At 41.0% G+C, this 15,775-nt stretch overlaps 1 protein-coding gene across 1 annotated transcript; it reads left to right on the forward strand.

The window, feature by feature from the left end:
• The first annotated feature begins 330 nt into the window (after window positions 1-330).
• On the forward strand, window positions 331-13,764 carry ltn1 (listerin E3 ubiquitin protein ligase 1). The gene is made up of 33 exons (XM_028595937.1): window positions 331-547; window positions 751-957; window positions 1,155-1,253; window positions 1,563-1,793; window positions 1,881-1,933; window positions 2,045-2,225; window positions 2,744-2,917; window positions 3,498-3,688; window positions 4,005-4,152; window positions 4,243-4,500; window positions 4,623-4,919; window positions 5,084-5,299; window positions 5,434-5,475; window positions 5,584-5,782; window positions 5,893-6,132; window positions 6,211-6,364; window positions 6,455-6,605; window positions 6,776-6,986; window positions 7,143-7,285; window positions 7,331-7,359; window positions 7,526-7,639; window positions 7,743-7,870; window positions 7,962-8,097; window positions 8,226-8,370; window positions 9,203-9,416; window positions 9,632-9,869; window positions 10,108-10,185; window positions 10,357-10,543; window positions 10,744-10,909; window positions 10,995-11,215; window positions 11,350-11,544; window positions 11,778-11,945; window positions 12,972-13,764. The coding sequence occupies exons 1-33, from the start codon at window positions 506-508 to the stop codon at window positions 13,032-13,034; spliced, it is 5,319 nt and encodes a 1,772-aa protein (XP_028451738.1). The 5' UTR covers window positions 331-505; the 3' UTR covers window positions 13,035-13,764.
• Window positions 13,765-15,775: the final 2,011 nt, after the last annotated feature.

Consider the following 15,775-nt stretch of genomic DNA (forward strand, 5'->3'; position numbering starts at 1 on the left):
TCCAGCGTGTCAGACAAACTTATTTTCATTTTCCAGCTTCATCACCGAACACCAAAGAGATTTTCCACAACACCACAAATTAGCATTTCGTGGCCACAAATTAGTATATTGTGGCCACAAATTATTTTATTTTTTTCGGATGTCATGTCTGGGGCTCCGTAGGAAACAGTTTTTTATCCAAAGAAAAAATTGTGAAAACTTGTAACAGATTTGTCAACAAATGCCACGATTGTACAGTAGGCTATGGATGACTTTGAGGGCAAGAAGCTTTTTTTTCTTAGTACAGACCGTTTTATATGCATGATGGTACAGAGTCAGACCATAGTAGACATGCATTAGCTAGATTGTGAGGATGACTCTTTATTTTGAAAGATTTAGACAGGAAGTCTTCAGTTCCATCATATAACCACGATCAGTGGCTTTCGCTCTGTATCACCATACGGTCTATGTGTATTACCGAAACATAAGTAACTGATACTTTTAAGATTAATGCGTAACGTTATCCATGGGGGGTAAGAATAAACAGCGAACTAAAGGAAATGTTCGGGTAAGTACAATGTTTGTAAGTTAAGGTAGCTAACGTTACAGTGTTAAAGTAACGTTAAGATTGCTAGCAACAAACACGAGCACAAGCTAATGTAAACTTCACGTTAACAGCTAACGTTAGTTAAGGCTACGTGTGGCTGTTTTGTACCAACTTTTCCATAACCTCGTTTCTACCTTTATGGAACGTTTCAATCTCGATTCTAGCCGTCTAGTAGCGGTCGGGCTGCTGAAGTACTGACCCGGGAGAGTGGTATCATCCCGGGGTTCGTGGGCTTCGACACAACGGTTACTTCGGAGCTGAGTTATGTCCCCGCAGTCCACGGCGTGGAGGAGATAGACAACCTGGTAGATGCTGACTTCCGACTGGTGCTCAGAAAACTCTCTAAGAGGGATGCGGTTACCAGACTGAAAGTGAGTTTAAACTTACTTTATGGTCTTCTATGTGGAGTCAACCACATGTAACACACAACTACCATGTACATACAGTATGCTACAAGCTACCATTGAACATACAGTGTACGTGAAAAGCAATCTTTTTCTGGGTATGTTGAAGTCACCCCAGGCTGTTTTTTTGGTCCAAGTGTCTTGAAGATGTGTCCTCTTCTCAGGCTGTTCAGGACTTTGGGTCTATGTGTCAGGAACGGGATTCTGAAGAGGTTAAAGGAGTCCTGCCATACTGGCCAAGAATTTACTGCAAGATATCCGTGGTGAGCTGGTCATTCACCACACATTCATGAATGCCTTTTTGTATCAATGTCACAGTGCATCTTAAACATGTAAATAAACACTCCAACTACCATCATACATTTTGATCAGTCCCATCCATATGGTCCCATCCTGCCTAGCAAATTAAGTAAAGTATCCCATTTCAAATAATGGGGAATATCTCTAAACAACAGGTTGCCTGGAAACCACGCTAAAATTAAGGATGACATTTCAATGGGACTTTAATTTGTGCAAGTGTTTGAGGTGTGTCTACATTAGGATCATTTTGTCTTCATCATTATGTCTATCAGGACCACGATCGCCGGATCAGGGAGGCCACCCAGCAGGCCCTTGAGCAGCTGGTGCTGAAAGTACGTCGCAGCTTGGCCCCCTTTCTGAAGAGCTTGATGGGTCACTGGATTCTGTCCCAGTGTGACACTTACACACCTGCAGCCTCTGCTGCGTGCCAGGCCTTCCAGGCTGCTTTCTCACCCACCAAACAGCCTGAGGCGCTCAGCTTCTGCAAGGAGGAGATCCTTAACGTGAGTAGTAGTGGTGGCTTTTGCGGACAAGGGGGTAACCTAATGAACTAAATGTAACATTAAATTGTTGTTGTTCATATATTGCAGGTACTTCAAGATATTTTGTTAAAGGAAACAGCAGACACACTGAGCGATCCACAGTAAGTTTAGCTCATTATAGTCTCTGTGTCCATTCCTCTCACTGTGTAGGCATAACAATAGTACAGTCCGTCATAGTCTTTGCTGATGCTCTGGTTTCCCCTGTTCTCTAGAAGTGTAACAGAGGATGAGAGAGAAGGCAAATATGTACGCATGCTGACCAGTTCTCTATTGGGGGTGAAGAGACTGCTCTCCCTGCTGCTCCAGAGTGACAGGACGGCCATGGAGGAACGACTAGCACATCTTCTTAACTCTGGGAAGTTCTGGAAGTACAGCAAACACAAGACACCACAGGTACTGGCATTAAATAGGACTCATAAACTAGTTCACCTGGTATATGCATAATGTAGTTTCATTCACCTAAAATAAGGTCTCTTCCACTTTGAATTAAAGGTTGTTTTTTGCAACGATTGTAAGGGATAATATGTCATACCCCAATATCTATGCTAACCCCACCGTAAAGAAGCCATCAGGTTCCCTATAATTCCAAACACCCTGAGTGACTTTTTGACTATCCAATTTATCTTTGGTAACATGGAATTTATCTTAGGTGCTCTTGTTACTGTGGCTACATTTACATGTAAAGGCAACATGTTAAGAAGAAAATGTCCTGCTAGTTTGCACACACAGATTATGTAAAAATGTTTTATCCTACAAAGTTAACTAATTCTTTGTAGTTTATATTTTGTTAACCATAACACAACTGTGTGAGAAGTTAAATTATATCTGTTTGTGCTGCCAAATGCCACCTAATATACGTGCAATAATGAGTTAGTTGTGAAGAATGATTACTACTTTGTGTTGCTCCACAGGTGCGAGGGGCATTTTTCGAGATGGTGTGTGCCCTGTGCGAGTTCACTCCAGGACTGGTCCAGGCTGAAGCGGCACGACTCTGCGCCACTGTTCTCCTCAGCATTGACGACACAGATCCTGTAGTGCTGCCTCCTGTGTGGGAGGCTGTTCTTCATGTCGTGTCTACAATCCATGTAAGCTTGAGTTTAAAGGGTGACCTCACATGCACTGTATACTAATGCTACTGCCATTTTATTGTCAAGGTCTTCTGTAATGTTGTTTACCCTCTATGTTATTATTACAGTGTTTCCTCTATGTTGATTTGACTGTGGCGGCCCCCCACGGCAACATTTCTGCCCCCCACGGTATCAGAAATAGGGCTGCATTGTTAGAGTGCATGTCGGAGAACGTTTTATTATTAAGATAATGTAATTAATAGTGGGTTTATTGTTATTTGCTACAGAATGCTTAGCCTATATGTCAAGCTCAAAGTTGGCCTATATAGTAACTAAAAAAATACAGTTCAATCACAACTGAAAATATGCCTCATTGTGTGTGTGAATAGAGGTGAATAAATATATTTGTTTGTGTTGCAGCAAAGTGTCAGTTCCATTTCATGGGTGTGGGGGGAGACACCTAAAGGAAACACTGATTACAGTAGTGCAAGGAGGAGTTGTATTAACCAGTATTACTAGAGTGACAAATGTGTGTGATACCAAAGGAGATTTATATTTGAGTGGCATCTAATCTTATATTTTCCTGCTCCTATTTCAGGATTGCTGGACACATGTGAATGCCAAGAAGGGCTTCTTACCTAAACTTTGGGTTCTACTAAAAGAGGGTGGCAAAGGCATGGCTAAAGCACTCCATCCTAATCTAATGCCGCTCATCAGCAAACTGCCCCAACAGGTCACTGAGCCAACCTTGGACTTCTACACCACCTTCTTCTCTTCGTTCATACAAGGGTAATTTGTTGTACACTTGGGCTGGGTGATAATTGAATATTGTTATTATTTATCGAATATTAAAGTTAACCTTATTGTGACAATATGCTCATATTGTGTTGTAATTTTAGAAAATTCTGTCTGTCAAATCAATATTTGTATGCAAATTTTAATTATGATCTATGAAAATTAATAATAAGAATTTTTACTTAACACTTTTGTAGACTTTTTATATCTTCAGATATATTGATAACAATACCCTTGCAAGTGTACAAGTTATACACCATAATTCCTGTATCACACTCTATAACCTTTGGTGTCTGTGTGTTTGTCTTAGTCTGTCTAGTGAGCGTGCAGCGACAAGCCCATCGGAAAGTGCAGTTATAGTGACTTCTGTTGTTGAGTGCTTGAGGTACTGCATACTGCACAATTCAGAAGAAGAGCAGGAACAGAAAAAAATACGAACCATGCTTATTTCACAGCAGGTGGGATCACACAGTTGCACATATGTTTCCCATCATGTCAGAGCTACTTAAGTCTCTATCTGTCTTACGTTGTGTATTTTGTTTTTGTAGCTCCTGCCACTACTAGAAAAAGCTCTTGGCAATCCCTCCCTTCAAAATGGTCCTCTTTTCCTTCTGGTCACTGAAATGCTTGTATCCTGGGAGAGAAGGGCAGGCCTACATAGTGAAGATGAAGCTAATGGCAGCAGCCATGTCTTTCAAGAACTTCTGGCAGACTTCTGGGAGGGGCTTGGTCTTTTGTTTGTTCGTTATGCCGACAATGAGGATGCAGATCCACAAGCTTTGGAAGGGGTAGCCACCTTGCTGCAGGTAAGTTTGGTTTTGGGGAATCTCTGGTTCAGACCTACAACGATACAGCAGATTAATATGTGTATAAGTGTAACAGAAAACACCATGCCACAGTAAATACTCACTTACTCTTATGTCTTCAGGTAATGCGCTACCCTGAGAGAGTAAAAGGAAAGCTCATCCAGAAGAAGAAATCTGTCAAGATCTGTTTCTCTGAGCCAGAGGACAATGATAAAAGGGGACTTGAGAAGCCTGTTCAGACAGTGTCGGAGCTGGTGAATGAGAAGGCATTTGGTTCACTACGCACCCAGCATTTTGAGGATGTAGTGTGTCAGCTGGCACAACTGTGCCTGGTGCATGTGACCGAGAGAACCTCAGAGAGACATCTTGTTTTCCTCTCTCTTCTCCTGCAGTCTTTCCACACACCCAGGGTCTTTAGTGTAAGTCATATTTGACAATTAAAGATAAGAGTGTATGTTTTAATTAATGGGCTTGAACATGCAAAAACACTAGTATGGCCCATAGGATTAAATATGGAAAGTATTTTTCTAACAATTCCATGATGCAATTGATTTTTTTCCCCCCCAAACTGTGCTCGTCTTAGACATTGGTCGAATTGGATGACAAAAATATGGACCGTGAGCAGAGGGACGAGGTGATTATGAAGAATCGAGCAATGCAATTCCTGCTGGAGCGGGTGGTGGTGTGGCTGGCTGAGAAAGGGCGCAGAGACACTGAACACCTGGTGGAGATGGTCTTCAGCTCACTCTACAGCTGCAGCCAGCAAGAGACCACCCGCATCCTCAACCACATCACCACGGTAACAAGATGCACGTCATTACATATGACCTGACGTTGATTCAGATCTTTCATGTGCAGCGTGATTATCCCTCTACACTCTAATGGTGCTGTTGTTTCTTTGCTGACATGTATGCTCTTCCCTCTGGTTTCTAGATGGATTTACAGTGGGGAATTATCCTGCAAATTATACAGAGGGTATGTGTCTTTTTATTTACACAGATCAAAGTGTGTTATCTACCTATACATATAATGTACATTGTTATAAACATCTGTGCTACTATCCATCTATCTACTATCTGTCAGGTATGTACAGATCCTGAGACTCTTAAGAGCTGTCATGACTGGCTGAAAGGTTCAGTTCTGGGCGAGCGACTCCTGGGATTGACTGAGGAGCTGTGCAAAGTGGGATGCAGCTCACCCAGCTCACCCAGCTCTACCTCTTCTACCAGCAACCACAGTTGGACACTTATCAGCCTGGTCCTCTCTCAGCACCACAACAACGGTAAACACAGACACACAGCAGCAAATCAGCAAATGTTTTTTTTAGGGTGAATTTTCCTATCAGTCACCAAACTATATAATCATCTTTTTGATCTGTTTTTATTTGCCCAGAGTCTCTGATAGGGGAGGTGTACATGGAGAAGATCTTAGAGAGGCTCCATGCCACTCTGTCTGAGACCAAGAGTCTGTCAGATGCAGGCAACATGGAGCCACTCATCTGCTTCATCTGTGATGTGGCCTCCACATTCTTCTCTTCTGTACAAGACTGTCTTCTACTTCTCTCTGCTGAGGAACTCTTGCTCACGGTCTTCCAGCTCACTGCCCAAGATCAAACACACACTCACCTGTCTGGTAGGCACTTGCATAATGCAATATATATACTTTTCAGGGAAGCTAAATGACTAATTGTTGTTGATATTGCTTTCAAAGACTCACTTTTAGATAAGCTGAGGAAAGTGTGTGTGGCTGGGGTCCAGTCATTGGTCCAGCACTCTGAAAATGAGGTCAAGGAAGGTGGTTTCCTGCACAGTGCAGCCCTTTGGGTGACAAACCAACTACTCACCGTCTCTCTGGATATTAAAAGGTAACTTAACTCCTTCTGTAAAAAAATAAAAAATTCTATCCCCGGGCTTTGTTGTAGTTCTTGCTAACTTTTCTTGGTGTTGTGTTCTAGTTTGCAGCTTCTTATTTTGGCTGTACAGAACCTAGTAGAGACAATCATCTCTGTCTGCGATCAAGATTCCCCCCTCCTCATCCAGTTCTTTACACACCTGACGCCCAGCCAGACAGAATGGACAAGAATCAGACAAGCTTTACCTCCTCAGGTGAGCCAGCCAATCCATCATCCTTACTTAAGGAAAACAATTGATTCAGGCACTAGCATGCAATGGTTGCAAACATTTTGTTTTGGAAGGATCCTGCTTTAATTAGATTCTCCACACAAAACACTTGACATTCATGCATTGTTGTTCCTCTTTTTTTCTGTCCTCTGCAGTGGATCAAAACCCCCTTACTGTCTAGTCGTTACAGAGGAGTTTGCGAAAAACCCTCCGTGGACATCTGGAAGTTTAAGGTGTCAACTAGGCTGCCAGCCCACCTATGTGCCTGTGCCCTATTGGGGAGGGTGGCCCAGACTGCTGCATCCATACCTCGTGACAAACGAGACACAGAATGTCCTTCACTCTTGCCAAACCTTAACCACACAGGTACACAAACTTTCCTTTTAGCACATAGTGTTTTAATTTGAGATTCAAAACGAACAGACGCACGCACACAAAGTTTCTGTAATATGTGTTTTTTATGTCCATGTTAATCTATGATGCTGTTTAATATGTTTGTATATGTATGCTTTTCTTTGGCAGTTTCAGAACTGTTGTATGCACTGCAGTGGTGTAGGGAGGTAGAATACATCCCTGCCTATCTCAGCCTGCTGACTGACTCGGGGCTGTTAGGGACTCCAGAGCCAGGTTCAAATGAAAGATGTGCTGGGGACACTCTACTCAAGGTGAGCTACACACAAGATTAACACATGATTTTCTACATACAACAGAGCTTTTCTGGAGCCTCTTCAAAATACATGTCCATGCAATCAATAAAAATAGCTGATTACAAAAAAGAACTATATATTTAATATATTTATCAGCTTCGGAGGAATTACTGATTTATATGCATATGTTTATTTTCCCAGGCAATTATTTGAAACTATATCCACTGAATATATGTGTGTTGTATTGTTACACTGTAGGTCCGTGGAAGATGGAGGTTTATGGTCTCTGACTCTAGAGAACTACATCCACATCAACAACTTGGCAGACACTCACAGTGCAACCCTGAGGGAGCTTTACGGCAGTTCAGACAGGTGAATAATTTCTTTTAAGTGTTTTTAATTTCACACTCAGATCTGTTATATGACCACTCTCACCACCACTGTTGTATATTAAAAATGATATGTGTTTGGTCAGTTTGTTCCCAGTATCTCAAAGCAAACTGAGCACGCTCCAGGTGCTATGCCCCACCATGACCCAGAAAGACAGAGAGACTCTCGTTGCTCTGGCAACTGCTGGAATAATCAACTGGCAAGAGAATGATGGTGAGAATACACACATAAACACACACATATGCATACGTGGACATTTTGGACTTGAACCAAGCAAATGATAATTTTGGCCTGTGTGTTACAGATGTGTATGGGTGTCTGGCGGTGCTGCTGTGCTGTCTAAAAGCCAACACCCAAGTAGAGGAGGAGGTTGTGCAGGCTATCCTGGCCACAGTGATGGAGTGGAGGAACAGCAAGGAGGACTGGTTTCTCTTTAACAGGTAATGTAAACACATAAACCACACAAACATTTACACACTGTTTTTGTCTATTATATCTCTTGAAACACTGTCCAAGTTTAGATGTTTTCTACTGATATATCTATATTTGTCACATCTTGGTATTTCAGTGACCTGTCTAAAGCAACTGCAGAACAGTTGAACATTGCTGTGGAGATGATGCGTTTCTTGTCCTGGCTGGTGACTCATTTTCCAACAGTTCTCGGGAGCAGCCAGTGGGACTTCTTGCTCTGCTCTATGTTAGCCTGGTTGGAGGTGAGCCATACACTAGATCATACATGTTGTATGGTTTTGTGACTTTAAGGCCAGAGACCATTGTCAGCTCCAGGCTGGATGCTTCCTGTCATGGGAACAGAACTGACACTTCGCTGCAACACAAACAAATATATTTATTCACACACGCACACACACAATGAGGCATATTTTCTGTTGTGATTGAACTGTATTTTTTGAGTTACTATATAGGCCAACTTTGATCTTGACAAATAGGCTAAGCATTCTGTAGCAAATAACAATAAACCCACTATTAATTACATTATCTTAATGCAGTGTCACTACTTCAGCATGTAAATAATGCACCTAAAATACAAACGTGAGCAAGGGCGTTGAGCAATCGCTATCGAATCAACAGCCACGTGCAGTTTAGCTAGCAGGTGAAGAATCACCAGCTAACAATGAAGTGACAACATAAGTTATAGGACTTACAGTTCTCAAGGACGTACACACGCCCTCTCAACTGGCTTATCATCCGGACAGCGTCTCTTTTTCCTTTCTCCCGTTTTCTGCCGGGTGACGCGCGTGCCCGCTCGCGGTGTGAAACGCATGTCTGCGCTATTCTCCGACATGCACTCTAACAATTCAACCCTATTTCTGATACTGAGGGGGGCATAAATGTTGCCGTGGCCACGGTCAAATCAACATATAGGAAACACTGGGTGAACTCTTGACCTCAGGTATTGAAATGTTAGACTACTCACTAAGCTACTCGGTTGTTTCTGATAAAAATGTTATGTTTTGTTCGTTATTAATGGCTTTAATATGCGGTCCCTCACTGTCTTTGACTTAATTTGCTTGCTTCCAATTTCAGACTGCCAGCGAGAATGTGAGCAGTCTGTGGAACCCATGGGTGCAGCTGTTCATGTGTGAGAACGCTGAATTGATAGTGAAGCTGAACCAGTTCTTCACGTCATCTTCGCCCGATGTACTAGAGAAGCTGCCGTCCGAACTGCTCAATGAATGGACAGACTTCTTTGTAGAAGGAATCTACAACCTGCTGTTTCCTCTGCCTATCAATATCACAGGTGTGTGTGTGTGTGTGTGTGTGTGTGTGTGTGTGTTTTATATTTGAGGAGATGACAGTCTTTGGGAAATGAGCCTAGCTTGAAACTGTAGGTTCCTTTTTAGTTGCTTTTCATTTAGCATAATCCTAGGTAATATGGTATTTCTTAAATAAACATATATGCGTGTCATTGCAATGATACAAGCAGGCACATTTCTGTCTGTTCTCTAAATGCAGATGCCTTCCCTGAACCGGATGACCCTGTTTTCCCATTGGCGGTACTGCAGTCAGTTGGCGTAGCTCTGACATATATGCCTGTGCAGCTGCTAAAACAGAACTCCCTGCCACCACGGTTCATAGCAGACCAGAAGACAAACCTGCCAGAGCGCCTCCAGACGCTCCTCAACACTTTCTGTCCTCTGCTTCTGTTTAAGGCCAGGCCTCTGCAGATCACTGTCTATCACTTGTTAGAAAAGTAAGGATTTTGTTTGAGAGTGTGTATCAGTGGTCAAACGTTGGTAACTTTTCCTTAAATTAACAGAAAAAACAAACAACATTTCTGCTAAAAACTACCTTAGGACTGTGTTATGAACAAAGTTTTACACCTTTCCTGTGATATTTAGGGCCCCACAGCAGGTTGGGAATGATCACCTCATCCTTACCACGATATATATAAAAGAAAAATTAACACAGTTGCTTATTGTCAATACAAGGGTCATGCCTCAGCTGCCTGAGTGCGATGGGGAAGGAGACACCAACAAGTCTGATGATGATAGAGATGAGCCATGTCTGTAAGTAAATGGAGAAAATCATATTACTGTGGGTTTCACACATAAGTGATAGTAACTGGATCCTAGGTATTGTCATTTGAGTTCCTTCAGTATCAGACAAAAAAATATTTTGGAAATAACATGTTATATTTTTACATTATTCTTACAGTTCTGCTTCATTTCTGTGTTCAGTTCTCCTCCCGCATCTCTGATGGCCATCCTGTCGACCTGTGAGGAACTGTGTGATAGTATTCTGGCAGGGGTTCAAGTAGGAGAGTTTGCAGTGGTCCAGCCTCTCAGTGTGGAGTACTCCTGCATCCTGGGGTACTTGCTGGCCTGGAAGCTTCTCCTCACCTTTTTCAAATCCTCACCCTCACATGTGAGTCATGATAAATGACTGAATGATAAATCTTATCAGATATGTATTCCAGTATGTTGGGCTTTTTTATTTATTTATTTATTAACTGGTTTTGACTTTTTACCATATGAAAGTGTATACACGCAAACAAATTTATAATCCACGGAGAAAGTGCTTTGAAGAACTGACACAGTATTGCATGCTCTTCTGATTTTTTCTAGCTGCGAGCCCATTATGCCCAGTATCTTAAGAGGAGCTGCTCCCTTAACAAGCTCCTCCTTGACCTTTTCAAACTGATGCCTGAGAACCCCATCTATCCCGGCCAGGGGCCAGAGACAAAAGAGGCCAAAACCTTCTTTACAGAGAGCCAGTCTCTGGTTGTTGACAGTAAGTAGCACACACACATTCACAACTTCTGTACATGGCAATGTAAACAAGCTTAGACTTCCCCTCCTGTTTTTCTTGCCAACAGACAGCGAGAATGTTGAGTGGGAGCTCCCTCATCTGGCTTGCAGTGTATACTATAGCACAGTGCAGGACCTGCCTGCCATGGTGCGGCTGTGGTGGAACGGCCAGGAGAAGAGAGTGAGCGCAGCTGTGGAGAAGTTCACTATTAAATATGTCAGCCCTGTTCTCTCAGCCCAGGAGATCTCATCTGTCCACTCAAGCACTCAAATCTTTGACAGCATGACTGTAAGTTAACATTTAAATAAATTGCTCTCTGTGTATCTACAATTACAACTTTTACTAGTTTGGGTTACTTACTAAGACTAAAAGACCCCCAATGGCAAAAGCAAACGGTGTATATATTTATCTCATTGCCCCAGGTGAAGGCCCGCTCAGCAGCACGGGAGGTGATTGCTACCTATTCTGTGGATGACATCTTCATTGAGTTGGTAATTCAGCTACCACAGAACTACCCTCTAGGCTCTATCACTGTAGAGAGTGGGAGGCGAGTGGGAGTTGCCGTACAGCAGTGGAGGAACTGGATGCTGCAACTAAGCACCTACCTCACACATCAGGTAGAAACACAAACCACAGTGGATATAAATGCAGTAAGCTCTATAAGAACATTTTACTTACTTATTTACTAGTGTCTGTTCTTCAACCTGGAGCCAGATTATATCTCTACCAGTAAAATTTTCTTGAGCAATACAGGCCAAGGGGGCTGTGAAGATACTTTCTATGTCGGGATCAGCAAAAAAAGAAAAGCGGATGAGATAATTCAGAAAAATGTTAATGTTTGTTTGTTCAGAATGGCAGCATAATGGAGGGCCTGGCTCTATGGAAGAACAACGTGGACAAGCGTTTCGAGGGAATAGAGGATTGTATGATCTGCTTCTCTGTTATCCACGGTTCCAACTACTCCCTGCCCAAGAAGGGTTGCCGCACCTGCAAAAAGAAATTCCACTCAGCATGTTTGGTAAGAAATATGCGTTAATAGCATATTACATCCAGTGGTGGACTGTTGGGATCATGAGTGACTCTGTAGGGTTGGGTACCAAAACTCTGTGCTTATATGGCACCGGTGCTTTAACAACCGGTATCTACCAGACCGAATGCTAACACGGATTTAGGTGACTCATTTTGGTGCTACTGAAATGCCAGTGCTGCCCTGTGATGCTCCGAAACGGATGTTAGAGGCAACGGAAGCATTGCTGCATGTGATGCTAGTTAACCTAACACTTGGCAGCATGGAACGTTAGCCTACCGTTAGCTAGCAGCTGGATTAAACACAGTTAAAATGCTGAAACGGTGTTGACTGTATTTTCCAACACCGAGACGTAACAGAAGAGTCTGCAGCTGCCGTTGTCGGAAAAACAACACAGACGGTGCGTTCACGTGAACCTCCCTCGCCAGCCTCGTGGTGCATTCAAAGTTATTGTAAAATACGTGTGTGTGTGTGTGTGTGTGTGTGTATGTATATATGTATATATGTATATATGTATGTATGTATATGTATATATATATATATATATATATATATATATATATATATATATATATATATATATATATATATATATATATATATATCTCTTTTTAAAAGCATCGGTTTTTAAAAATATCGCTTTAGCACCGATATCGGGAAAAAAAACAAATGATACCCAACCCTACTTCTCTGCAGATGTTTAAAAGAACTATGCACATTAATAAACTTTGAGCACATCATATGCAGTGTATAACGACACATAACAGGGAGAGAATGATAGCAGTGGCAAAAAACTGTAGTTTGTCTGTATAAGCAATGAGGATTTTTCCTTTTACTGGGACTTAAGTTAAGGCATAATTCCACAGCCTACTACTGATTGTGTCATACACTTTCCATCTTACAGCTCACAAATACCATATACAATTGCAAGACAACATACAGTTTTAAAGTGAACTTACTTCTTTTTTTTTTGACAGTTTTCTTACACTAATCTATTTTTTTCTCATCTTTCTACAGTACAAATGGTTCACATCCAGCAACAAGTCCACCTGTCCATTGTGCAGAGAAACCTTCTTCTAACACAGTCTGTTGACCACAGCTTAAAGGTTGACCTATCTGTTGTGATTTCACAAAGTAGGTTATTAAGGTCGAATTTATTAGATCACAGTATGGTTTGAAATTCTTTCTCCAAGGCTTTCTCTGACTGAAATGACTGGCACCATTTGGTTCAGAAAATCTTGTTATATGTGTCTAGTGGGAGTCTGAACTAAAGTACAGTAAAATCTACTGATAATTATATTTCAGTGACCTTTATGTCCATATTCAGCAGAGTGGGTTGTTCAGCTGTCAACAGTTTGTTTATACCAGCACTTTACTGTGCAGCATCAGTAGCTCCCTGCTGTTTTTCTGTTAATGAGTTTTAATCTTTTTTTTGTGGACCTAATTTTTTTTATCGTTTAAAACGTATAGAAGAGGCTGAATCAAGTTGGTAAACCAAAGCTGCCCAGGTTCTTTAGATGAATATAAGAAAATAAGTAATTTTACAATATTAAAAAAAGGTGATCTAAATATTGCAATTCACAGGACAGGTTTTCTATTTCCTAATATTTAGGATTGTAAAGAGATTATGTCTGATTAATGACTTATACCATTATGACACGGGGAGGTGAGATGAAAAGCAGGAAAGGGAACTTCTTTAGGGAGGTTTTTTATTTTAAAATTCCAATGCTCTCCAATATTAATGCTTTCCCCTGTACCTGCATACAGCTGTAAATGATGCTGAAAAATAAAAAAAATACAACTGGATGGATATTATTAACCGATGCAATTTGTCTTTGATTCAGCACTTAGAGGGTCAAGCAAAACATGCACACAGAAAAAGTGTAAGCCACGTTCCACACAGAAACTGAAATAATAATTTGTCATTGGAATGTGTACTTGAACCCCCATGCATGGTTTACACCGCGTACACATATTTGAGTTCTGAACTGATTGTGATGGACTACAGTGAGTAATGTCAAAGCTGTATATATGTGTTCATTACTATCAATAGTCTCTTATGACTCATTACATACATACTAGTTTGTAATGGATTTGTATAACAGCACTAAAAACTGATCTGGCAACCTTACAGGATGTTACAGTCAGTAGACCAAGAACGGAACGAAGTACATTGCGTACATTTTCAGGGTTTTGTAATCGAGAACAATGCATATGCAGGCAGGGATATATAAATCTGGCACAAAGACTGCTCATGCATATTTTTACATTGTGCATACACAGACTTTTACTCTTGAATCCACAATGTTTTATATATCTGGCCCCAGGTGTATTGTTACGTTCATGATCCATTAAATCCCTTTGCCAAAGCTAGCCTCTTTTATAAGTTAATGATGTTAATGATCATTATCTAGGATATTGCAGTTTCCGGGGTTTAATTCTGTAAGTATAAAAGATTTAATGATCATAAAGAAACAAGAAATACACAGTTTAAAGGATACACCTTTTGGGACTGGGTTAGAGATTTGATTCCAACTGGGACCAGCTCTCCCTCTCTGCTATAAATGACGTGGCTATATAAAGGTATTTAGGTCAAGAAATGTGACATTTATGATGTGCTTTCACTTTATCTTACATAACTTTATTCAAAGTCAACTGTAATGAAGCCCAAGTGCTTCCATAAACTGTTATGTTAACCTGAGCCTCCAATTACAGTTATATGGTATTTCCATATAACCATAACTGTAAATTAACCTGTGCTAGTTTCCAAGAAAAGACTGTAATTAGCCTTAGCCTGTGACTTCTGGCACCAGTCTGCTACGCTCATTTATCTTGGGTGCACCTCCTCCTCATGTTGAATAATTTATCTGTTTAATGGAGGCTTGCTCTCATCACAGTTGTTCCTATGGAATTAATTATGACAGATTAAGCATGATCAATGAATTAATCCCTATCATTTGGTCTGCCGTCTATGTGTGTGTGTGTGTGTGTGCGCGTGCAAAAGTGTGTGGCGCATTTGTAATTCATCATTGCAGTCAAAATATATCAATATATACAGCCAGCATCCATCATCATCTGCCCTTGACCTTTTTAATGGCCATTGATCTGTTTGCCGGGCATAAATATTTATACTGAAATCCCTGTCTCTCACGTGTTTTGACACACTCACAGAGACTGCCTCAAATCTCATTGCTCATTATGTGCTTGATTAAGCAGTGTTGCAAATGTTATGAACTACAATACATTCCTGTGTGAAGTCTATTCTTTTTACAGTATAGGTCAATCCTTTCCAGAAGATGGCAGCATAAGCACAAGACACGGTCTGTGATGAATTAAACTACTATTTAAGGAGATGTGTACATATTAACCTGAAAGAAAAGGGATTCTTGTTCTGGACTATCAAGGGAGATTAAATTACCTACGAAGATCACATTTTTATTGTTACATTTTCTGTCTTGTTGCTTTTCAGACAAATTATTTTTCAGTTCATCCAAATAATTAATGGGGAGTTTTAAGAATTACTAAGTGGTCCCACAGGGATTATTAATGTGCCATCTTTAATTACCCAATGAATTTGATGAATAAATTCAGTCACAATACTGGAGCCTATCCAATCTGACAGTTGGAGACCCAGGTTAAATGTTGCTAACATACCTGTCTATGCAGATATAAAGAGTTTTCTAGAGATGGGTGCTAAATTCAACTATACTGAAAATAGCTGAAAACAGATCATTAATATTGACATATTATACATTCAAACATACAAAAGGGATTTATGTGTTTTTCAGAACTGGTGTTGATCAAAAGACACAGAGTGCAGA

This window comes from Perca flavescens, chromosome 13 (assembly GCF_004354835.1).
Source record: "Perca flavescens isolate YP-PL-M2 chromosome 13, PFLA_1.0, whole genome shotgun sequence".
NCBI lineage: Eukaryota > Metazoa > Chordata > Actinopteri > Perciformes > Percidae > Perca > Perca flavescens.

What these genes read in the sequence shown, in the direction of transcription:
- ltn1 (XM_028595937.1), top strand. Translation starts at nt 506, where the DNA reads ATGGGGGGTAAGAATAAACAGCGAACTAAAGGAAATGTTCGG. An exon ending in GACACACTGAGCGATCCACA is followed by an intron (nt 1,934 to 2,044) that starts GTAAGTTTAGCT and finishes CCTGTTCTCTAG; the next exon opens with AAGTGTAACAGAGGATGAGA. An exon ending in GATAGAGATGAGCCATGTCT is followed by an intron (nt 10,186 to 10,356) that starts GTAAGTAAATGG and finishes TTCTGTGTTCAG; the next exon opens with TTCTCCTCCCGCATCTCTGA.